General features: G+C 40.4%; 2 protein-coding genes across 2 annotated transcripts in view; one reads left to right on the forward strand and one right to left on the reverse strand.

The window, feature by feature from the left end:
* RBM26 (RNA binding motif protein 26) overlaps window positions 1-3,044 on the reverse strand; it is a 132,130-nt gene extending 129,086 nt beyond the window's left edge. Inside the window, exons 1-2 of the mRNA XM_059684928.1 lie at window positions 2,876-3,044; window positions 2,338-2,467 (exon numbers count right to left, since the gene is read on the reverse strand). The gene's annotated coding sequence lies outside the window, so the exon portion shown is untranslated. The remainder of the gene's footprint in view (window positions 1-2,337; window positions 2,468-2,875) is intronic.
* A 17,361-nt stretch (window positions 3,045-20,405) lies between these two features.
* The window catches only part of NDFIP2 (Nedd4 family interacting protein 2), a 66,183-nt gene continuing 64,698 nt past the window's right edge, over window positions 20,406-21,890 (forward strand). Inside the window, exon 1 of the mRNA XM_059684938.1 lies at window positions 20,406-20,731. Coding sequence (XP_059540921.1) covers window positions 20,444-20,731 — 288 coding nt within the window. The 5' untranslated portion in view covers window positions 20,406-20,443. The remainder of the gene's footprint in view (window positions 20,732-21,890) is intronic.

Genomic DNA, 21,890 nt, shown 5'->3' on the forward strand with positions numbered 1-21,890 from the left:
AAGCCCTTGTGAACTATAGAGGAGACTTATATCTTTTTCCTCCAAATTTTTTAAAATATTGTTTCTTGAATTTAGGAAAATTGATGTAATTTAGATTTTAGATTTGCTAAAATTAGATTACACCCAGTCTTTTTCTCCAATCCTATGACATACTCTAAAATAACAAAATTTAAGCTCTTTAACACTTCTCTCTTACATCATCTCCTGCCTTTACCACCTTCACACCTTATGTTCCAACAAAATTGGGCTGCTTAAAATTTTCTAATCCAGTTGACTCCAGAGCTAGTGATAGAAATTAAGTACATATACAAAAACATATCTTCCACATGGGTTTTTCCACTTTATAGGAGAGTAAATGGCTAATGAGCATGTCAAAAATTTTAACAAAATATTGGTAAGGGGCCCTGACCGATTTGGCTCAGTGGATACAGCGTTGGCCTGCTGACTGAAGAGTCCCTGGTTGGATTCTGGTGAAGGGCATGTACCTTGGTTGTGGGCACATCCCCAGTGAGGGGTGTGCAGGAGGCAGGTGACTGATGTTTCTAACTCTCTATCCCTTTCCCTTCCTCTCTGTAAAAAATCAATAAAGTATATTAAAAAAAATATTGGTAAGGGGATTTCCAACTCTAAAAAAAAAGGAGGAGGCATGGCTGGGTAGCTTGGTTGATTAAAGCATCTTCTCAATATGCCAAGGTTGAGTGTTCGATCCCTGGTCATGGCACATACAAGAATCAACCAATGAATGCATAAGTGAGTGAACAACAAATCGATGTTTCTCTCTCTCTTTCTCTTCCCCTTCCTCTCTCAAATAAAAAAATAAAAATTTAAAAACAAATAAACAAAAAAAAGAATATTTAATTATAATATTTTTAAAGCATAACAAGAAAAGAAAGAAATATATAAACTATACATACTGGAATTATGATTCTTTAAAAACATCACTTGACATTACAGACTAATGCAAAGATTAGTGGCTTCAACTCTGCTTGCACTGACAATACTTGTCATTCCAGGAGAGGTATTGTATGTAAAGCTAAGAGTAAACAGAACCTAAGTAGAACTCCTAAGATTGCAGTTCTATACCTTAATTTGGACAATTATTGATTATATTTAACAGGAAATATAGTTGACTTCCCATAGGAAATAAGCTCCTGCACTATTTTTCCTCCCACTGGAAAGAAAATATTTTGACTGAGAAAGTAGAATAGAAAGCCAGTTATGTAGATGGTGTTCAAAACAAAGTTATTGATTTTAGACTTCATTATAGCTTGTGTTCAAATAAATCAAAAGAGACCTCCGAGACAAATGAAGAAAATAAAATAAAAATAGGGGTTATTCCTGTCTCTTTAAAAGATCACTAAAGAAAAAAAGAGGATGAGTCACAAACTACCTCAGCAGAGCTGAAAATTGGGGCAATTCCCCAGAACTCTGTGTGGGGAAGTGGGGGTGTAGTGTGTTTCTACTTAGCAAACAAGCACCTGGCAACAGCAGGGCAGTGACTCAGGACAGTGACTGCTCCAGAGAGGGAGGAAATGGCTCAGCCACTGCTAGAGGCAGATCTGAGAGCTGTGTCTGAATAATCAGTACATGCCAGGCTCCATTGTCTTAGAAAGAAAAGGTCAGACTGTTTATCCTTTATTCTTCTTAAACAACACTCCAGTCGCCTCTGATTTTCACATTAAAGGCAATTCTATTGTATGCTGTGATGTTAGTCTCTATCCAAACTGTTCTAGAACTTCATAAAGGGAAGTTAATAGAGTTAGATTATCTTAAGAATGAGAGAGAGAGAGAGAGAGAGAGAGAGAGAGAGAGAGAGAGAGAGAGAGGGAGACTAATCTGAGGCTAATTGACAGATAATGTGCCAAGATTTTTGGCTTCTTGGTTGGTCTTTTAGGAAAGACCTAAAAACCAAAAAAAGTCAGAAACTACAAAATGTAAGTTCAGCCCAGTTTTAAGGAAGGGTCATAAACAAGAAAGAAACTAAGCTAAATCATTCCAAAAGATAAAATGTGTGGACCTCAATTGTTATTGTGCATAACATCAAAACAAGCTGAGCAAATACCTATCATCTCTGTGAAGCACTCTGAGTTGCTTCTGAACCTAAGGAATCCTGTAGCCAGAAAATTAGAAGTCAAAATGAAATCTGAATTTATCTTTTGGTATTGGTGAGAGCTCAATAATAAGAAAGTCTTATTTTGCTTGAAATCACTATCCATTAGATTGTCTAATGCCTGCTGTGACCTATTTGAGTTGTATCTGAATCTTAAAAATCGTTGTTCCATAGATTTAAACAGGGCAGTCCTGAAGCTCTTTGAAATGTAAGAAGTCTGATCCTACCTTATTCCTGGTGATCTTCTTTGAAAGCATGTAAGCGTATTTGTTCCACATATTTCTCCAAAGGAGGTTGCCAACCATCTTTTCTTGACTTGATCCCCAAATACTAATGTCCTGGTGCAGACCTAACCTCCTGTAAAATATTGCGTCTCTATGTTAAATGAACTAAAAGAAAAGAGTCTGGAGGCTTTGTTGGAAATAAATAATAGAGATTTGTTCAAGGGTCTTGGAGTTTGCAGATGGGATACACAGCTAGGCAAAACCCCAGATGTTTTCCGAAGAAGAAAGAAAAGTTTAAAACTTCTTATAGTAAAAGGTACATTCTTGAGAAATATCAGTCCTGCATTCTTAGACCTAGGATTGGTCCAGGATGTCAGGCAGTCAGGAAGATTCATGCCATGTGGTCTGGAAGGTGGGTGCCAATAAGTCTGGTCAGTCCCAGACTGGTCTGGATAATGGATGCCTGATTGGATGTATATGTGAATATTTCAGAGGGTAATCACTGGGTACATGAGCCCTTCAGGGGATAATTAGAGGTTACCTAGAGGTCCAGATGTATATCTAGGCATTGATACAGGACTGGAAAGTTAAAAAAAGTTGAAGTTCCCAGGCTAGTTAAACAAGGGTGATGTCTTTCCAAACGCCTCAAACTTCATATGTTAATTATTTTAGCAGCTCGTTGAAAATGACTCCATTTTATATGTTCCATATTTTCACTCTTTCCTCACCTAAAAAATAAAAACAAAATCAGAGTGAAATGAAAAATGACAAAGAAGAGCTCTTAAAAATCAACAATATGGCCCTAACCGGTTTGGCTCAGTGGATAGAGCATCAGCCTGCGGACTGAAGGGTCCCAGGTTTGGTTCCGGTCAAGGGCATGTACCTTGGTTGCAGGCACATCCCCAGTAGAGAGTGTGCAGGAGGCAGCTGATCGATGTTTCTTTCTCATTGATGTTTCTAACTCTCTATTCCTCTCCCTTCCTCTCTGTAAAAAATCAATTAAAAAAATCAACAATATGGCTTTGCCAGCTATGCTCAGTGCTTAAACGTTGACCTCTGAACCAAGAGGTCACAGTTTGATTCCTGTTCAGGGCACATGCCTTGGTTGCGGGCTCAATCCTCAGTGGGGGGCATGCAGGAGGCAGTCCATCGATCAATAATTCTCTCTCATCATTGATCTCTCTCTCTCCCCCCCCTTTGCTCTCTGAAATTAATAAAAATATATTTTTTAAAAAGCAACATGTTAGATAATAAGAGATGAAAAATTATCAGAAAATAAGATAAAAGGACAAAGGAAATGTAATATACATTCTAGGGATTAATGTAGGAGAACATTTGAGGAAGGAGGAGTTTCAGAAAAAGAGCACAATAAAATTTCCTGGAACTAAAGCCATGAGTCTTCAGATTGAAAGGACCCCATTAAGTGTCAGCAGAATAAATGAAAGGCATATAGTCATCATATCACAGAACATGAGGGATGAAAGAATATTGAAAGTGTATTTCAAATCAGTTCACAGGCAAGGGAATAGGAACTGCATGGCATCTGACTGGTTAGAAGCAATTAAGCAACCTAGGAGAAAATGAAGCCATTCTTCAAACATTTTTGAGACAATGATTTTCTTTTCTTTTTTTCCCCTTTTATTGAATTTATTGGGGTGACACTAGTTAATGAAATTATACAGTTTTTGGTGTACAAGTTTGTCAACACACCATCTGTACACTATATTGGGTGTTCACCACCCCAAGTCAAGTCTCCTTCACCACCATTTATCCCCCGTCCCCAAATTTCCTCCACTTCCCACCTCAGACAATGATTTCTCTTAGACAAATTATTGGTTAAGTATGAGGGTAAAGAAAAACATTTGAAGACAAATGATACTTTATTTATTTTTTTTAATTAAATCTTTATTGTTCAGATTATTACATTTGTTCCTCTTTTTTTCCCCCCCCATAACTCCCCTCCTCCCAGTTCCCGCCCCACCCTCCGCCCTCACTCCCCACCCACTGTCCTCATCCATAGGTGCACGATTTTTGTCCAGTCTCTTCCCACATCTCCCACACCCCTTTCCCCCCCAAGAATAGTCAGTCCATTCCCTTTCTATGTCCCTGATTCTATTATAATCAACAGTTCATTCTGTTCATCAGATTATTTATTCACTTGATTCTTAGATTCACTTGTTGATAGATGCATATTTGTTGTTCATAATTTGTATCTTTACCTTTTTCTTCCTCTTCCTCTTCTTAAAGGATACCTTTCAGCATTTCATATAATCCTGGTTTGGTGGTGATGAACTCCTTTAGCTTTTTCTTATCTGTGAAGCTCTTTATCTGACCTTCAATTCTGAATGATAGCTTTGCTGGATAAAGTAATCTTGGTTGTAGGTTCTTGCTATTCATCACTTTGAATATTTCTTGCCACTCCCTTCTGGCCTGCAAAGTTTCTGTTGAGAAATCAGCTGACAGTCGTATGGGTATTCCCTTGTAGGTAACTGAGTTTCTTTCTCTTGCTGTTTTTAAGATTCTTTCTTTATCTTTTGCTCTTGGCATTTTAATGATGATGTGTCTTGGTGTGGTCCTCTTTGGATTCCTTTTGTTTGGGGTTCTCCGAGCTTCTTGGACCTGTAAGTCCATTTCTTTCACCAGGTGGGGGAAGTTTTCTGTCATTATTTCTTCAAATAGGTTTTCAATATCTTGCTCTCTCTCATCTTCTGGCACCCCTATAATTCTGATGTTGGTACGCTTGAAGCTGTCCCAGAGGCTCCTTACACTATCCTCGCATTTTTGGATTCTTTTTTCATTTTGCTTTTCCGGTTGGATGTTTTTTGCTTCCTCGCATTTCAAATCATTGACTTGATTCTTGCGCTCCTCTGGTCTGCTGTCGGGCGTCTGTATAATATTCGTTATTTCAGTCCGTGTATGCTTAATTTCTAGTTGGTTCCCCAATATAAGATCGAGGGTCTTATTAGTTTTCGTGTAGATCTCATTAAGTTTATCGGCAGCTTCTAAACAGTTCTTGAGAGACCTTAAAAGTGTGGTTCTGAACTCTATATCTTCCTTTGACAATTTTGTCCTGTTTCTTTGTCTCCGCATTTTGTTATGCTTCCTTGGTGCACCCCCTAGTGGTCTTTGTTCGCAGTCTTATAGTTAAATCTTGATTGTTGTAGCTAATTCCAGGGAGGGTTTGACCTCCAGGCCAAGTGGCTATGAGAATCAGCTGTGTCAGCAGTGAGAGAACTTCTGTCCTCTAGGGAGGTGCTAATCTAGCCTTTGCCTGAGGCTATCCGGCAAATGCCTCTGTGCAGGGCTTGGGCGGGGCGGGTCACACAGGATCAACAGGGTGGGCCAGAGAGAGCAGTTATGGCGGCTCTCAGTCCTGTCCCCAGGGGCTCTGCCTCTCTGAGTCCCAGCACCCGCTGCAAAGCTGGGAGAGAAAGCTGCACTCGCTCTGACCGAAGCCAGACAGTCCCGCTTCTCCCGTTTGAGTCTGGGTCCCTAAAGACTCGCCGGGATCTGGAGCTCAGAGTCTGCGACTCCCTCCTGATTGAAAACAACAACCGCGCCCTCTGCCGCCAGCCTGCTCCGCGCACTCCGCACCTCAGAATTTGACTTCAGCACTGCGCCTCCTCTGAGTGTCCGTGTGCGTTTCTCTTTCCTCCTAGTTGTAGGACTTCCACTCAGCCAGCGTTCCTGTGGTTCTGGGTGATGTCCCTTCCGTTTTTTGGTTTCACTTTTGAAGTAGTTGTTCAAAGCAGCAAACTCCGGCGTTAACCTATGCCGCCATCTTCAGAAGACAAATGATACTTTAAATGTATAGCTTTTGTAGGAAACTACTGAAGAATATACTGCAACAGATGAGAGCGTACCTCTGATCACGAACTTCAGGGACCACAGAAAGGAAATAATTTGACACAGGTAGGAGGCAAAGGAAAGTCCCAAAGTAATAGCGAAAGGACACCCTAAATGATCGCTGTGCAACAAACCCACAACAATCAATCAAGATTTGAGCAGAAGTTGGGGGTAGCCTCTGGGAAAAAAAATAGAATTGATAAATTATCTGATATGTTTGAACACTGGAAAATACTGTATTTGTCAGATATGATGGAACATGTATAACATTTTTCATGAGAAATTATAAAATGAGGCTGTTATTGTTAAGAAATGACAAAATGTGGCAATGATTAATTCTAGGAAAAATAGTGTTTTACAGGAAAGAACATGACTCTGAAGTGTCAACATTTACACAGACATGCAAACGTAACTCTGAATACCAATTTAACCAAAAATGCTATATAATAAAAGCCTAATATGTAAATTGTCCCCTGGACCAGGAGTTCAACCAGGGGACGAGGCCAGGCCGGCTGGCCAACTGCCTGCAGCACCTCCCCACAGTCGGCCCTGCCCTGCAGGCGGTGGTGGCAGGTGGCTAGGGGAAGGGAGGCCCTGGCCAGCAGCTGGCAGCTGCTAGCATGTTAAGCGTCCAGCCTGTTTTGTCTTTTGGACAGAAAGTATAGTGTCAGTCCCTGGTGACTGACATGGCGCTTAACATGCTAGGGACCCTACCCATGCACAAATTTTGTTCACTGGGCCTCTACTTGCATTATAACTATCTTTGGAGAGTGACAGATATAAGGAAAGTGGGATTGGTAGTAGAAGAAATATAAATCTTAATTTACCTTTATGGGGCATTAATAAATTTGAAATTGATAAATAAGACACACCAGTATAAACAGATTACTTAGACATATGAAGCTAAATACCAGGGGGAAAAAAGGTAAACGTTAAAAAGAGTTTCATCTGGGATAGGAGATGGAGATGAGCAAGGGATTACAGTAATCATAGTAAGAATACTGTATCTTTAAAAGGTTATTACTTTAGCCCTGGCTGGTTTGGCTCAGTGGGTAGAGCGCCGGCCTGCGGACTGAAGGGTCCCGGGTTTGGTTCCGGTCAAGGGCATGTACCTTGGTTGTGGCACTTCCCCAGTGGGAGGTGTGCAAGAGGCAGCTGATCGATATTTCTCTCTCATCGATGTTTCTGACTCTCTATCCCTCTCCGTTCCTCTCTCTAAAAAATCAATAAAATATATATATTTTTAAAAAGGTTATTACTTTACTTAATTTCTCTCTCCCTCTTCTTTTCTCTTACACACACACACACACACACTTCTGTGAATTATGACTTTGAATGTCCAAAGAGAGAAAACCATGAGCAAAGACTGATTTCCATTTTTATCACAATTTAGCTTATGGACTTCCTTGTCTTGACTGCTAAATGATAGCAAGACCTTGAATGGAGATGACAGAGTTAATCCCAGGACGTTGGAAGTTTTCTGGGACATAGTTTGTTGGGTTAAGGTTAGGATATGAGTGGGGCTAGGGCTCTGGGAGGGCTGTTGGGGTGCTTTAGGTAGTATATTACAAGTTAGGTTGCCCAGAGTGGAGGAGCAGAAGCATATAGCCAGCCTTGCCACTAGCCCAAATCATGTTTTTGTGCAAATTAGAAAAAACAACAACAACCACTTTCTCAAGCCATTTTACTGCCATCTGCCAGAAAATCATGGAAATAAGTTCATAAATCAGGAATGACTACTGATGTGAACCAAGACCTGTAGAATCCTGTAACAGCTCTGCCTATAACCAAAGGTGAGAAAAGTATTGCTTACAAACTAATAAAACGTCTCCGACTCAATCCCTGAGAGGATTTGAGTGCTCTGAAGAAAAACCTTCCCTGTTTCATAATTTCCTTAGGATTATTAATATTCTTCGGAATATTTAGATGATTCATTTCCCCTAAACTAGGATCTATAAAAATGGGATATGTGTCATATTCATTTCTACAAAGCTCATACTAAACACTGATAATTTCACAAATGAAGGACTAATGTATTAAAAATTAGAAAATCTGCCCTAACCGGTTTGGCTCAGTGGATAGAGCATCAGCCTGTGGACTGAAAGGTCCCATGTTCGATTCTGGCCAAGGACATGTACCTTGGTTGCGGGCACATCCCCAGTAGGAGGTGTGCTGGAGGCAGCTGATCGATGTTTCTAACTCTCTATCCCTCTCTTCCTCTCTGTAAAAAATCAATAAAATATATTTTAAAAAATTATAAAATCTTTGCATTCTGTTACTAGGATTTTATTCCTTTCACTTTTGAAAAGTATAGAGCCAGGGCTCTCATGACAACCTGTTTTGTTTTTTTTTAATTATTAAATGTATTGAGGTAACATTGGTTAATAACATTATATAAATGAAGAGCATTCTCATAGTAAACTTCAACCTTAACTTTAACTATTAGGTCATAAGGCACACATCTAAGTCCCTCATGTAAGTGGAATCATACAGTATTTGTCTTTTTTGTGTGACTGGCTTATTTCACTTAGCACAATGTCCTCAATGTTCATACATGTTGTAGCCAATGTCAGAATTTCTTTTTTTTTTAAGGCATATAATATTCCATTGTATTTATACACCACATTTTTCTTATCTATTTCTCTTTCCATGGACACTTGAGTTACTTCCATGTTTGAGCTATTTGGAATAATGCTGCCTAACCATTGGTGTACTGGTCTCTTTGAGACCCTGCTTTCAATTGTTTTGAGTATGTACCTAGAAATGGAATTGCTGAATCATATGGTAGTTCTATTTTTAATTTTTTGAAGAACCATCATACTGCTTTCCACAGTGGCTGTAGCATTTTACATTTCCATCAAAGGTGCAGAAGGGTTCCAATTTCTTTATATCCTCACCAACACTTATTTTCTGATTTTGGATAGAAGCCACCTTAATGGGTGTGAGGTAGTAACTTGTTTATATTATTAGGATTATTTGGCCTACTTTGAATAGTTTGATAGCCTAAGTACTTTTGTTTCTATTGATTATTTTTTAGTCTATTTATAAAGCTTTGTTGTTAGCAATAATAGATAAAACATACTGCTCTCATTTTCTGAATATTGATCTATAGCATTTCTGACACGAAATAATCAGTGACCTTGAATTGATGACAATATCACATGTGCTTTCCAACCTTGAAGTTTGATGTAAAAGTCAGAAAAACAAACCGGTTTCTTTTGTTTGTTTAAGGATTATATATTTGATAATATTAAGAATTACTTATAGGTAGATTATTTTTTTAGCTATGATAATGGATATTTTGTGATTATATTTTAAAAAGTGCTCTTATCTTTTATAGATCTCTACTAAAATGTTTAAAGACAAAAGAATATTTATGTCTAAGATTTGCTTCAAATTAATTCAGTGGCAGGTAGGGGATAAGAGTAGGTAGGTTATAGATGAAAAAAAGATTGGCTATCAATTGATAATTGTTGAAACTGGGTGATGTATTCAGGGAGGCTTATTATATTAGTCTCTATTTCTGAGCAAATTGTGATTGTTTTCCTTATAAAAAGTTTCTAAAGCTGTGTTTAATCTGTTAAATTATTATTTAAAAAGATAACATTGCTCAATAGGTTGAGCATCATTCTGTGCACTGAAAGGTCTCTGGTTTTATTCCTGGTCAGGGCACATACCCAGGTTTCAGGTTCAATCCCTGGTTGGAGTGCATACAGGAGGCAACAAATCTATGTTTCTCTCTCATATCTCTCTCTCTCTCTCTCTCTCTCTCTCTCTCTCTCTTTCTCTCTCTCTCTCTCCCCCTCCTTCTCCCTCCCCCTTCCTGTTTCTCCCTAATCAATAAAAATATTTTTAAATAAATAATAACATTTGTTAAGTATGGTGAGAGGAGCTTTTTAGTTAATTCAGAAAAGAAAAATGTGAAATGAAATGTGTATATCACACTCACATATTGCTTTTCTTGCATTTGATCCTTACATAGATGATTGTTCTCAAGTATATTAAATTTGTATTATATTTTAAAAAATGACTAAATATTGCATAATTAGTTGAATGAAACTGAAGCAAAAGCACATTACGCTTGAATTGATGCTTAATCAAATCATGCCACTTTCTGCCTACAAACCATAATACAGCTCTATCCAACAGAACTTTCTGCAGTGATGGAAACATTCTATGTCTACTCTGTCAAATATGGTAGCCACTAGCCACATATGGCTATTGCCCTAGCTATATGAGCAAGTGCTTAGTGGGACTGGGGAATGGAAGTTTACATTTTATTAATTTCATTTATATTTTTAAACACTGTCCATTAGAAGATCTGACAAGTTATGTTTTTCAGTGAAGATATATATCCCTCTGACAAGTGAAAAATAAAATTACAAAGTTAATCCATAAATTAAAAATTTGAATTAGAAGTCATACTACTTGACATAATATACGTTATAGATGTTAAATGTTAAACTGAGGTAGCATTATAAATAAATTGCTTATAAATAATGTTACAGATTTTAAGTGTAGTTAGTCAATTATTATGTGTCTTGTTTTAATATTTCAGTAGAGTACCTTATTAAGGATTTTAAAAATATATATGTTTTTATTGATTTCAGAGAAGAAGGGAGAGGGAGAGAGATAGAAACATCAATGATGAGAGAGAATCATTAATCAGCTGTCTCTTGCATGCCCCATACTGGGGATCGAGCCTGCAACGCAGACATGTGCCCTGACAAGGAATCAAACCAGGATCTCCTGGTTCATAGGTTGACACTCAACCACTGAGCAACACCAGCTGGGCCCATATTAAGGATATTTAATAGCTACTATTATTACTACTCCTACTGGAATGCTTAGTATCTGAGGCACTATTAAAGCATGTTATATCTATTCAGTAATTTTATAGGTATTTAATGTGTTAAGACTAACACATTTAATCCTTATACCAACCCTATCAGATAGGTACACTATTAATATTCCCATTTTTCAATAAAGAAACCAAGACACAGCCCGGCCAGCATGGCTCAACGGTTGAGCATCAACCTATGAACCAGGAGGTCATGGTTTGATTCCTGATCAGGGCACATGCCTAGATTGTGGGCTTGATCCCCAGTGTGGGGTGAATAGGAGACAGCTGATCAATGATTTTCTCTCATCATTGATGTTTCTATCTCTCTCTCCCTGTCCCTTCCTCTCTGAAATCATTAAAATCAATTAAAAAATAAAAAGAAACTAAGACACAGAGAAGTAGTAACTGACTCAATTTTATGCTAATAACTGCTGGGACTGGGATTTGAATCCAGAAATATGGCTTAAGTCCACATTCTTGATTACTTTGCTATTTTCCTCTCTTGCAATGTGTTAATAAAGAATTTTTCATCACTTTGAAAATAAACCAATGTAGGGTATTGTATTATAAGGTTAAATGAAAAAAGGTTATAAAATCAAATATAGAGAATTATTCACTATGTTCACTTCTCTGGGCCCCAAGAAACTATACTTAGGAAAAAAGTTTAAATATGCTTTTGTATCTTTTTCTGTATGTTCAAAATGTCTATAATCAGAAAAATGTTTATTATTAAAATTATAAAACATATTTAAACATTCTTTCTGGTTTACATTAATATTTTATATTAGAGACAATCTAAATCTAGATTTTATAAAAGTTCATTAAAAATTCTCCTGAGAAGTTTGGTCATATATGTTCCCAGATGCTCACCCTGAGAATTACATTGGTCTTAGTTGAGTCTGAAGAAGCTTTTGCTTCCAATAAGTTATTAAGCCCATATTCCTTAAAGATATGATTTTTATTTGTCAGACACATAAAGTTAAACTTCATTTTTTTTCTTGAAGAGAAAAATCATTGGTACTCCATAAAACTGAACTCTTTGAAATGACATTGTAATCTCTCTGATGTTATTATTTAAGATTAGGTCATACTGAAGTAGGGTGGGGCTCTAATCTGATATGACTAGTGACCTTTTATTTATTACTAGAGGCCCGGTGCATGAATTTGTGCACAGGTGGGGTCCAGCTGGCCCACCCCAAGGGGGGCTGATAAGGCTGGCCGGCATGAGGGGGCGGGCCCGGGAGGTTGGTCAGCCGACCCTGCCCCTGACCTGGGGGTGGGGGCAATCAGGGGGAGGGCCAGCTGGGGGGAGGGGCTGAGGGCCATTGGGAGGAGCCGATCGGGCGCTCCCCAGTGCATGTCATAGTGTCCGATCATTGGTCATTCCGGTCGTTCCGGTCTCTTGGCTTTTATATATATAGATTATTTTTTTAAAATATATTTTTATTGACTTTAAAGAGGAAGGGAGAGGGAGAGAGAGAGAAACATCAATGATGAGAGAAAAATCATACTGGGATTGAGCCTGCAACCTAGGCATGTGCCCTGACCTGAATTGAACCAGGATCCTTTAGTCCACAGGCCAATGCTCTATCCACTGAGCCAAACCAGCTAGGGCATTAGTGACTTTTAGAAACAGAAAATTTGGAACAGATATGCACACAGGGAGAATGCCATGTAAAGATGAAGGCAGAGAACAGGTTAATCCTTCTAAAGCCATGGAATGCCAGAGATTTCCAGAAAACCACCAGAAGCTAGGGAAGAGGCATGGAACAGATTCTTTCTTCCATCCCTCCAAAGGAACCAACCCTAGTCTCTGACTTCTAGCCTCCAGCACTGAGAGTCAATAAATTCCTGTTGCTCATGCCACTCAGTTTGTGGCTCTTTGTTACAGCAGTCCTGGGAAAGTAATACAAGTCAACTATGGACAACTCAAATGTCTATCAGGTTTTAAAGTATGGTATATTTATACAAAAGAGTATGCTGATGCAAGAAATGTCCAAACCTGTAGAGAATTTTTATAAGTTCATTTGAGCCATTCTGACTATATATGCCAGAGAGCAAGATCTTAAATGCTCCAGAGAACAGTTTGCAGCTTCTTTTATTCATATGAAATTAAGGAGAGAAGATTACATGGAGGTGGGGGAAAACAAGTCAGGGAATGGATTATAGGATCACAGTTACTACATACCAACAAAAATGAACTAACTACAGCTACACTCAACACCACCAATAAATCTTACAAACATAAACAAAAGAATCATACTCAAAAGTATACATGTAATATAATTCCATGTATATCGAGTCAAAACTACAAATTAGTCAAAACTAATTTATGGCCCTGGCCAGGGTGGCTCAGTCGGTTGGAATGCCATCCCATACACCAAAAGGTTTCAGGTTTAATTCCCAGGCAGGGCACATACCCAGGTTGTGGGTTCTATCCCTGGTCAGGGCTCATATGGCAGGCAACCATGGATGTTTCTCTTTCTGTCTTTGTCTCTTTCTCCCTTCCCTGGTCATCTGAGTAGTCATTTTTCAGGCATACAGCTTCTTGAGTAGAAGATTGATCTTTACCTTAAGCAAGCTCTGTCCATTTTTTTTTTTTGGTGCATTTAGTTTAACACTTCTTTTAATATGCCCTTTTTCAGACCCCTCAGAAGCAAAACCACCTACTTTAACACCTTTGAAAGAATTAAAACTACCCTTAAGAGAGCACATAATTTTGTTAACTATCTTGTAATCCAAGCTCCACCTTGCTTTCCCCCTATCTTCATGTAATCTTTCTTTCTTTCTTTCTTTCTTTCTTTCTTTCTTTCTTTCTTTCTTTCTTTCTTTCTTTCTTTCTTTCTTTCTTTCTTTCTTTTTATTTAATTCAAAATGCATTAAAAAAGCTGCAAACTGCCATTCTGAGAAACATTTTCTCAGTCTGTTGAAGTCTTGCTCTGGGCCTATCCATTGTTTGGCTCAAATAAATTTTTATAAAAATTCTCTACAGGTTTGTCAGATGTTCTTACCTTACACTGTTTATTGGACATTGATCTTATTACTACAGGGTTCTTTGTGACTGAGCTGTAAAGAATTTCATCCTAGCCCTGGCTGGGTGACTCAGTTGGTTGGTGTGTGGAACTGTACACCAAAAAGATTTCAGGTTCAATTCTGGTTGGGGCGAGTAAGAGAGGCAACTAATTGGTTTTTTTTACTCTTAAATAGACCTCTCTCTCTCTCTCTCTCTCTCTCTCTCTCTCTCTCTCTCTCTCTCTCTCCCCCCCTTCCCCTTCTCTCTCTAAAAAAAAAAAGTCAATAAAAACATGCAGGCCTCCCCTGACCTTGTCAAGTTTAGTGTGTAGCCCCTTTTTTTATTCACAACCCTCAAGAGAGCACATAACCTTGTTAACTATCCTGTAGTCTGATCCCCTGCCCTTTTTCTTCCACTTTAATGTAATTTTCCTTAACTTCCTCCTTAATTTCAAACGAATAAAAGAAACTGCAAAACTGTCCTTCTCTGATGCATTTGAGATCTTGTTTCCAGTCAATTATCATTAGTTTGAGTCAAGTAAACTCCTAAATTCTTTACAGTTTTGGACATTTCTTACAGCAAAAATATTGTTTAACAAATTAGGCCTGATTCCTGTTATGGGGAAAAAAGATAGCAAATGATCATCAACATGTTAAGAAAGCCTTGACAGTATAGGAGATATTTTTCTCTCCCAGTATTTTATACACACAGCCACACCCACATGCATATGTGTTTGTTTCCTTACCTGATGAACACACACTAGTTAGTCAAGAGAAACCTGTTATAATAGGCAATATACTCAGTGCCAGCCCTGCTCTTCTGTGACAGAAAAAAGGAGACATAACACCATACAATGTTCTGCTTTAGAATGGTCAAAGGGCCCGCTCTCCCTCCTGGAGCACTCCTGTGCCTTTCCCTCTCTATTTCCCCAACAGGCGTGCATCTCATAAACTCAAAGGGACCCCATCTGGGGAGCAATGGGCAGGGGCAGCTCATCTCAGGCTAATCCCCTGAACCTGTCCCTAAGGCTCCCTTTTCTCTGATTCTACCCACCTAGTCTCTCTCCTGTTGCTTCTTCTATCCCAGGCCTTTCCTCGTTTCACTGTCCCCAGGCTTAATAAATGTACTTTCAAATTAAAAAACAAACAATTCAATGAAAATAGCCTTCTGTACTCAAGGTAAAGCAAAGCCATTTCAATAACTAATGATTTAGCCCAGTTTAAAATATGTAGTCCCTAAAGCAAAATAGCTATTGATTTGCTCACATTTATTACTCATGACCAAAAAAAGGAACAATTAAAATGTAAATAAAAACGTTGTTAGGACTGAGATGTGGTTTTTAAGAATCTAAGTATTTATTAATTGTTGCCTGGTGATGCCCCTCTATATAAATGTACCTATAAAATATAAAGCCTGGCCAATGTGACTTGGTGGCTAGAGCATTAGCCTACACACCGAAGGGTCTTGGGTTTGATTCCTGGTCAAGGGCACATACATACCTGTGTTGCAGGTTCTATCCCTGGTTGGGCATGTGGTGGTATGTGCAACCAATAGGTGTGTTCTCTCTCTCTCTCTGCCCCCCCCCCCCCGCCTTCCACTCTCTCTAAAAATCAATGGAAAAAATATCCTCAGGTGAGGATTAACTATATATATATAACTTATTTTCTTTCCCATCACCATTTACCCTCCCATACCCTCTTCCACCTCCACAATCACCACACTGTTGTCTGTAAACATGAGCTCTTTCTCTTTTTATCTCAATCTCCCTCCTCCCGCCCCGCTTCCCACCCCAGGTGGTGAAGATATCTTGCAGGTATGATACATAATGTCACATTAGAAAATAGTAACAATGGAAGATATTGAGGGTTTTTCTGAAGATGTGAAAGAACAGTTGTAGTTATTTAACACAATTTTGATAATATTAACAGTGTTCTATCACTTTACATCTTGGTACTTGTCTAGATTGGATTCTCTTTTTTTTTAATCATGTTTATTTTTTTTAATTAAATCTTTATTGTTCAGATTATTACATTTGTTCCTCTTTTTCCCCCCCATAACTCCCCTCCTCCCAGTTCCCGCCCCACCCTCCGCCCTCACTCCCCACCCACTGTCCTCATCCATAGGTGCACGATTTTTGTCCAGTCTCTTCCCGCATCTTCCACACCCCTTTCCCCCCCAAGAATAGTCAGTCCATTCCCTTTCTATGTCCCTGATTCTATTATGATCACCAGATTATTTATTCACTTGATTCTTAGATTCACTTGTTGATAGATGGATGTTTGTTGTTCATAATTTGTATCTTTACCTTTTTCTTCTTCTTCCTCTTCTTAAAGGATACCTTTCAGCATTTCATATAATACTGGTTTGGTGGTGATGAACTCCTTTAGCTTTTTCTTATCAGTGAAGCTCTTTATCTGACCTTCAGTTCTGAATGATAGCTTTGCTGGATAAAGTAATCTTGGTTGTAGGTTCTTGCTTTTCATCACTTTGAATATTTCTTGCCATTCCCTTCTGGCCTGCAAAGTTTCTGTTGAGAAATCAGCTGACAGTCGTATGGGTATTCCCTTGTAGGTAACTGAGTTTCTTTCTCTTGCTGCTTTTAAGATTCTCTCTTTGTCTTTTGCTCTTGGCATTTTAATTATGATGTGTCTTGGTGTGGTCCTCTTTGGATTCCTTTTGTTTGGGGTTCTCTGCGCTTCCCGGACCTGTAAGTCTATTTCTTTCACCAGGTGGGGGAAGTTTTCTGTCATTATTTCTTCAAATAGGTTTTCAATATCTTGCTCTCTCTCATCTTCTGGCACCCCTATAATTCTGATGTTGGTACGCTTGAAGCTGTCCCAGAGGCTCCTTACACTATCTTCGTATTTTCGGATTCTTTTTTCATTTTGCTTTTCTGGTTGGGTGTTTTTTGCTTCTTCGCATTTCAAATCTTTGCCTTGATTCTTGCGCTCCTCTGGTCTGCTGTTGGGAGTCTGTATAGTATTCGTTATTTCAGTCCATGTATGCTTAATTTCTAGTTGGTTCTTTATCATAACATTGAGGGTCTCATTAGATTTCTTGAGGATCTCACTACATTTATCGGCGGCTACTAGACAGTTCTTAAGAGACCTTAAAAGTGTGGTTCTGAACTCAGTATCCTCCATTGACAGTTTTGTCCTGTTTCTTTGTATTCGCATTTTTTATGCTTTCTTGGTGCACCCCCTAGTGGTCTTTGTGCGCAGTCTTGTCCTAGATTGGATTCTCTAGGAAGCAGATGCTGATATAAAGTTATGAATGTGAGATATTTATTGGGAAGTTAACATTTGGGAAAGTAAAAAGGTTTGGGCAGGAAAAATTGTCACTATACTGCAGAGCTGACAAAGTCTCTGCCAGTTCAGCAGGGAGAGCTGAAGAAAAGATTGGCCCTTACGAAGGTCCAGTGTCAGGCTAGGCCTATACCGCCACCTGTTCAGTCAATGGCCCAGTGCCACCCTGAAAATAGCATGGCCTCTATTGAAAGCTAAAGGAAACCCCTACAAAACAGCTGGAGTTCCTTGTCCATCACACTCCTTGCTGCTGGACAGAGTGCTTTCTTGACAGGGAATGCAGGCTGCTCACCTTCGTATCTACCCCAGGACTGTGGGACGGCATGAGTAACATTTTGGTGGCTGTGTATTTGGAGATGAAAATTAATTAGGCTAGAATAAGAGTTGTTAGCGAAGTGCACTAGAATTCTAAAATTCCACCTGGGTAATTTATAGTGGTACATAACCATCAATTCCTTAGGTAACTAGAGTGGTCACCACCACTAGATTAGGGATTTAAAATATTGGATATTGCTTAAGACCTCTAAAATGATAACAATATTGTTATTTCCATTTCATCCCAAATAAGTTGCTCCCAGTGGGACAACTCAGGGCTTGTGCTTATGATGGCTCATAACAGGTCAAACTGCCTTAGTTGCAAAATGGGCAAAGTGAGCTCAGAATGGCTCTTGGGGGATGATGAGAATCATTTATTTCATAAAAATCAAGAAGAATTTAAGAAAGCCAGATGGGCTCTTTTTGATGCATCACTATTTTTATTTGCGTGTTCTGTGCAAGTTTCACAGTAGTGATGGACAGAAAAACAAGGGTTTTTGTGGGGGAGGCCAAGTGGGGGGGGGGCGTGCATTATAGCATAGTGCTCAACATAGGGAAGGTTCTGGAGTGTCAGCAATTACTAGTGATTGGGCTTTGGACAGATTTCTGAACCCTCAGTGCCTCAGTTTCCTGATTTGTTAGACAAGGACTGCAATTGTGCCGACATCATGGAGTTGTTATGAGGATGAAATAATGTAACACATGTAATCCCTGGCTGGGGAAGGGCTCAATACCTGTTAGCTATTATTCTACTTCTCTTTCTCCTTCCTCTTCCTTCTCCAATGGGGGGTAAAATGCTTTCCAGTTGAATTTTGTCACCTGCTCTCAAGATTAGCAAAACATTCACAAAACTTGGGAGGAGGGTAAAATTGAGAGAGTCCATAAGTCTGACAGAATTCAGCATGTCTGCTTTGGGCCACGTCTTTGTTTTTCACCACTATGTTCTCAGTACCATTCTGTGTGAGGAGCTAGGTGTAAAAAAATGGCTGCTACCCTGAACAGCAGTCTATTTGAAAAACAAATGGACATATAAATGATTAATGAAAATGAAAGTACACATAAGAGTAAGTTCTAAATGTACTGTATAGAGACCATAAGCAATGTAGGAATCTAGTTTCATTTTGCTGAAATTGGCTGGTGTGGATTCCCCCCCCCAAATTACATACGATCTTTTTTATTTTTCTTAATATATTTTTTTTATCAGTGTCTATTGTTTTGATCATTGAAAGGTGATACCATTTGGGGTGAAATTGTGAGGGTGAGCTCTTGTACAGTAATACAAGGAAATGTCATATGTTTATCTTAGAATTTAAAATACATTAAGCTAGCTCAAAAGAAAGCAAGCTTAAATTTAAATATGATATCATTATATCTTAATATTGTTAGCTTATTAATGCTCTCAACCACCAGATGTGTTAAGATGGCAAACATAGGAAGAACTGATGAATGCTTTGAAAAAAGACTACCAGGAAGGCTTAGATTTTTTTAGTTGTTGATTTCTCAATAAGTTTGTCTTTAACGTATTTTTACTATTTTACCTAGCCAATCAGGCTCATCCACTGTCTTTCTTCATTCCAGGAATCCCTTTTGGTCATTCAGTAGTTAAAGTAAAAAAGGTAGCGGGCCAGATCATGTAGGATCACAGTTTTCAGACTATAGAAAGCAGGTTTTTGGGTTAAAAGGTACTTTACATTGCCCATCATACTCTTCTCTTCCATGGGGAAACATGCTCTGTGCCCTGTGGGAGATACATACACACACACAGAGTAGGTATGGATGAAAAAAAAAGTGGGTTCTATGGAAAGTAACCTCATAGGGCGATCTGATCTAAGTTCCTAACTGGGCAGGTTATGTGGGGTAGTCATGCCCTAGACATATAATTTTAATGAAAGGTTTTAAGCCAGCCCTGTCCATTGTTCTTATGCATCTAGGTTAACACACCTGTTAAATACTCTTCAGCCCTAGCCGGTTTGGCTCAGTGGATAGAACGTGGCCTGCAGACTGAAAGGTTCCAGGTTCGATTCAGGTCAAGGGCATGTACCTAGGTTGGGGGCACATCCCCAGTAGGGGGTGTGCTGGAGACAGCTGATCGGTTTCTCTTTCATTGATGTTTCTAACTTTCTATCCCTCTCCCTTCTTCCTTGTAAAAAAAATCAATTAAATCTATATTTTAAAAAAAAATCCTAGCCCTAACTGGTTTGGCCCAGTGGGATAAAGTGTCAGCCTGCGGACTGAAAGGTCCCAGGTTCAAGTTCCCAGGTTCGATTCCGGCCAAGGGCATGTACCTTGGTTACAGGCGCATCCCCAGTAGGAGGTGTGCAGGAGGCAGCTGATTGATGTTTCTCTCTCATTGATGTTTCTAACTCTCTATCCATCTTCTTTCCTCTCTGAAAAAAAAAAAAATCAATAAAATATATTTTTTAAAAAATAAAATAAAATAAAAAATCCTAGAGATGGACCTGCCTGCACGCTCCCCGGCTGGGTGAGTAATGAGAGGAAGTGCTGGTAAACAGGAGGCATGTCCTCAGGTGTCCTAGGAACGCGCTCCCTCCCTCCTCGCCGTCTGCTTCTGCGTGGCGTGACAGTGCACCAGCCCGCGCCAAGAGACCAATCCAGAACGGCGACACCTTCCCCCGCTCGCCCCACCCGCCCCTTTCGCCATCGCCCACTCGGGACAGGCTGACAACCTAGACAGCGCCCGGGCTTGTCTGACTGTTCCATCTCCTCCCACCCGGCCAACGCCCCCGCCGCTCGCGCGCGGCCGGGCTGCCGCAGTCCCCAGCGAGCATGCGCGACCGGCCGAGCATGCTCAGTAGCGCGCGCGGCGCCCGGGAGCCTCGCCGAGCGGCTGCTGACGCGGAGGTCTCTGCGGCTGCGGTGGCAGCGACAGGAAGTGAGGCGGACCGACCGGGTGACCGCGACGGCGGAGACCGAGGCGGAAGGGCCCCTGCGGCGACGTCGTCTACCGGGTGGGCCGAGGGGGCTGAGCACTTAGGGGACTCGCCGGCTCCGAAGCCGGATCCCGAACCGGGCAGGATGGATCATCACCAGCTCGGGACTGGCCGCTACCAGGTGGTGAGTTCCTGGCCGCCGCCCCCGCCCCCGCCCGGCCTCCGGCGCCGCCGGTGGCCCGGGGACAGTCTCCCGCCGCGGCCGCCGGAGTTCCCTCCCTCGGGTTATTCCCGGAGGGGACGTGCTGGCTTTTCCCCTTTCCTCTCCTGGCCGGACTTGCTTCTTTCGCGTCTCCCGTGGAGCCTGTCTCTGCCCTCCTTGGAGACACTGCCCTCCGGACCCGGCTCCTTGCGTAGCTCCCCGCCCCGCGCCCCCACCCTCTGCGCCGCTGTCAACATCCCCTCCATTTGAACATGTCTCTCAGATATATTTTCTCGCTTCCTCGATCATTTCCCCATTTCCTGATCCAGCCATTTGGGAGCCATTCCCCTGGATTGTCTGCTGGAATGGCACTGAGCTCACGTACCTGCTGGGAAGGTGATCGGCGTCACAAGTGGAAGTGGGGGCGGAGGGGGAAGGGGGGATGTCAGCATTCCGGGGCGCGGCCCGATGGGGACCTGCCAAAACATGGTGGGTTTAAACACGGTGCAGCTGGAGAGCACTGGTGATGCGGCTCTGGCCTCCGAGCTCTAGTTAACCTTGTCATTTTGTCCTTTTCCATATTGCTGGTATTAAAAGTGACTGTATTCTTTTTTTTCTATCCCCGTATCATGTATGTATGTATGTATGTATGTATGTATGTATGTATGTATGTATGTATGTATGTGTTTGCCGGTGGGGAAACAGGGAGCTTTACTAGAAAAATGCTAATCTTGTTAGAAAACACATTTTTCATTCCGTACATGGTTTTCCAGTTGAACCTTATAAACCTTTGTGTGTTGAAATGAGTGAAAAGTGTTCCATTTTCAGTGTCATGTTGTTGAATATAGTTTTCCCTTTAGTATTCTGGTAGTATCATTGGAGATTCTTTTTTTTTTTTTTTAAATATATTTTATTGATTTTTTACAGAGAGGAAGGGAGAGGGATAGGGAGTTAGAAACATGGATGAGGGAGAAACATCTGTCAGCTGCCTCCTGCACACCCCCTACTGGGGATGTGCCCGCCATCAAGGTACATGCCCTTGACCGGAATCGAACCTGGGACCCTTGAGTCCGCAGGCCGGCGCTCTGTCCACTGAGCCAAACTAGTCAGGGCTCGTTGGAGATTCTTATTGTGAACCCTC

This window comes from Myotis daubentonii, chromosome 2 (genome assembly GCF_963259705.1).
Source record: "Myotis daubentonii chromosome 2, mMyoDau2.1, whole genome shotgun sequence".
NCBI classification, from domain to species: Eukaryota; Metazoa; Chordata; class Mammalia; order Chiroptera; family Vespertilionidae; genus Myotis; species Myotis daubentonii.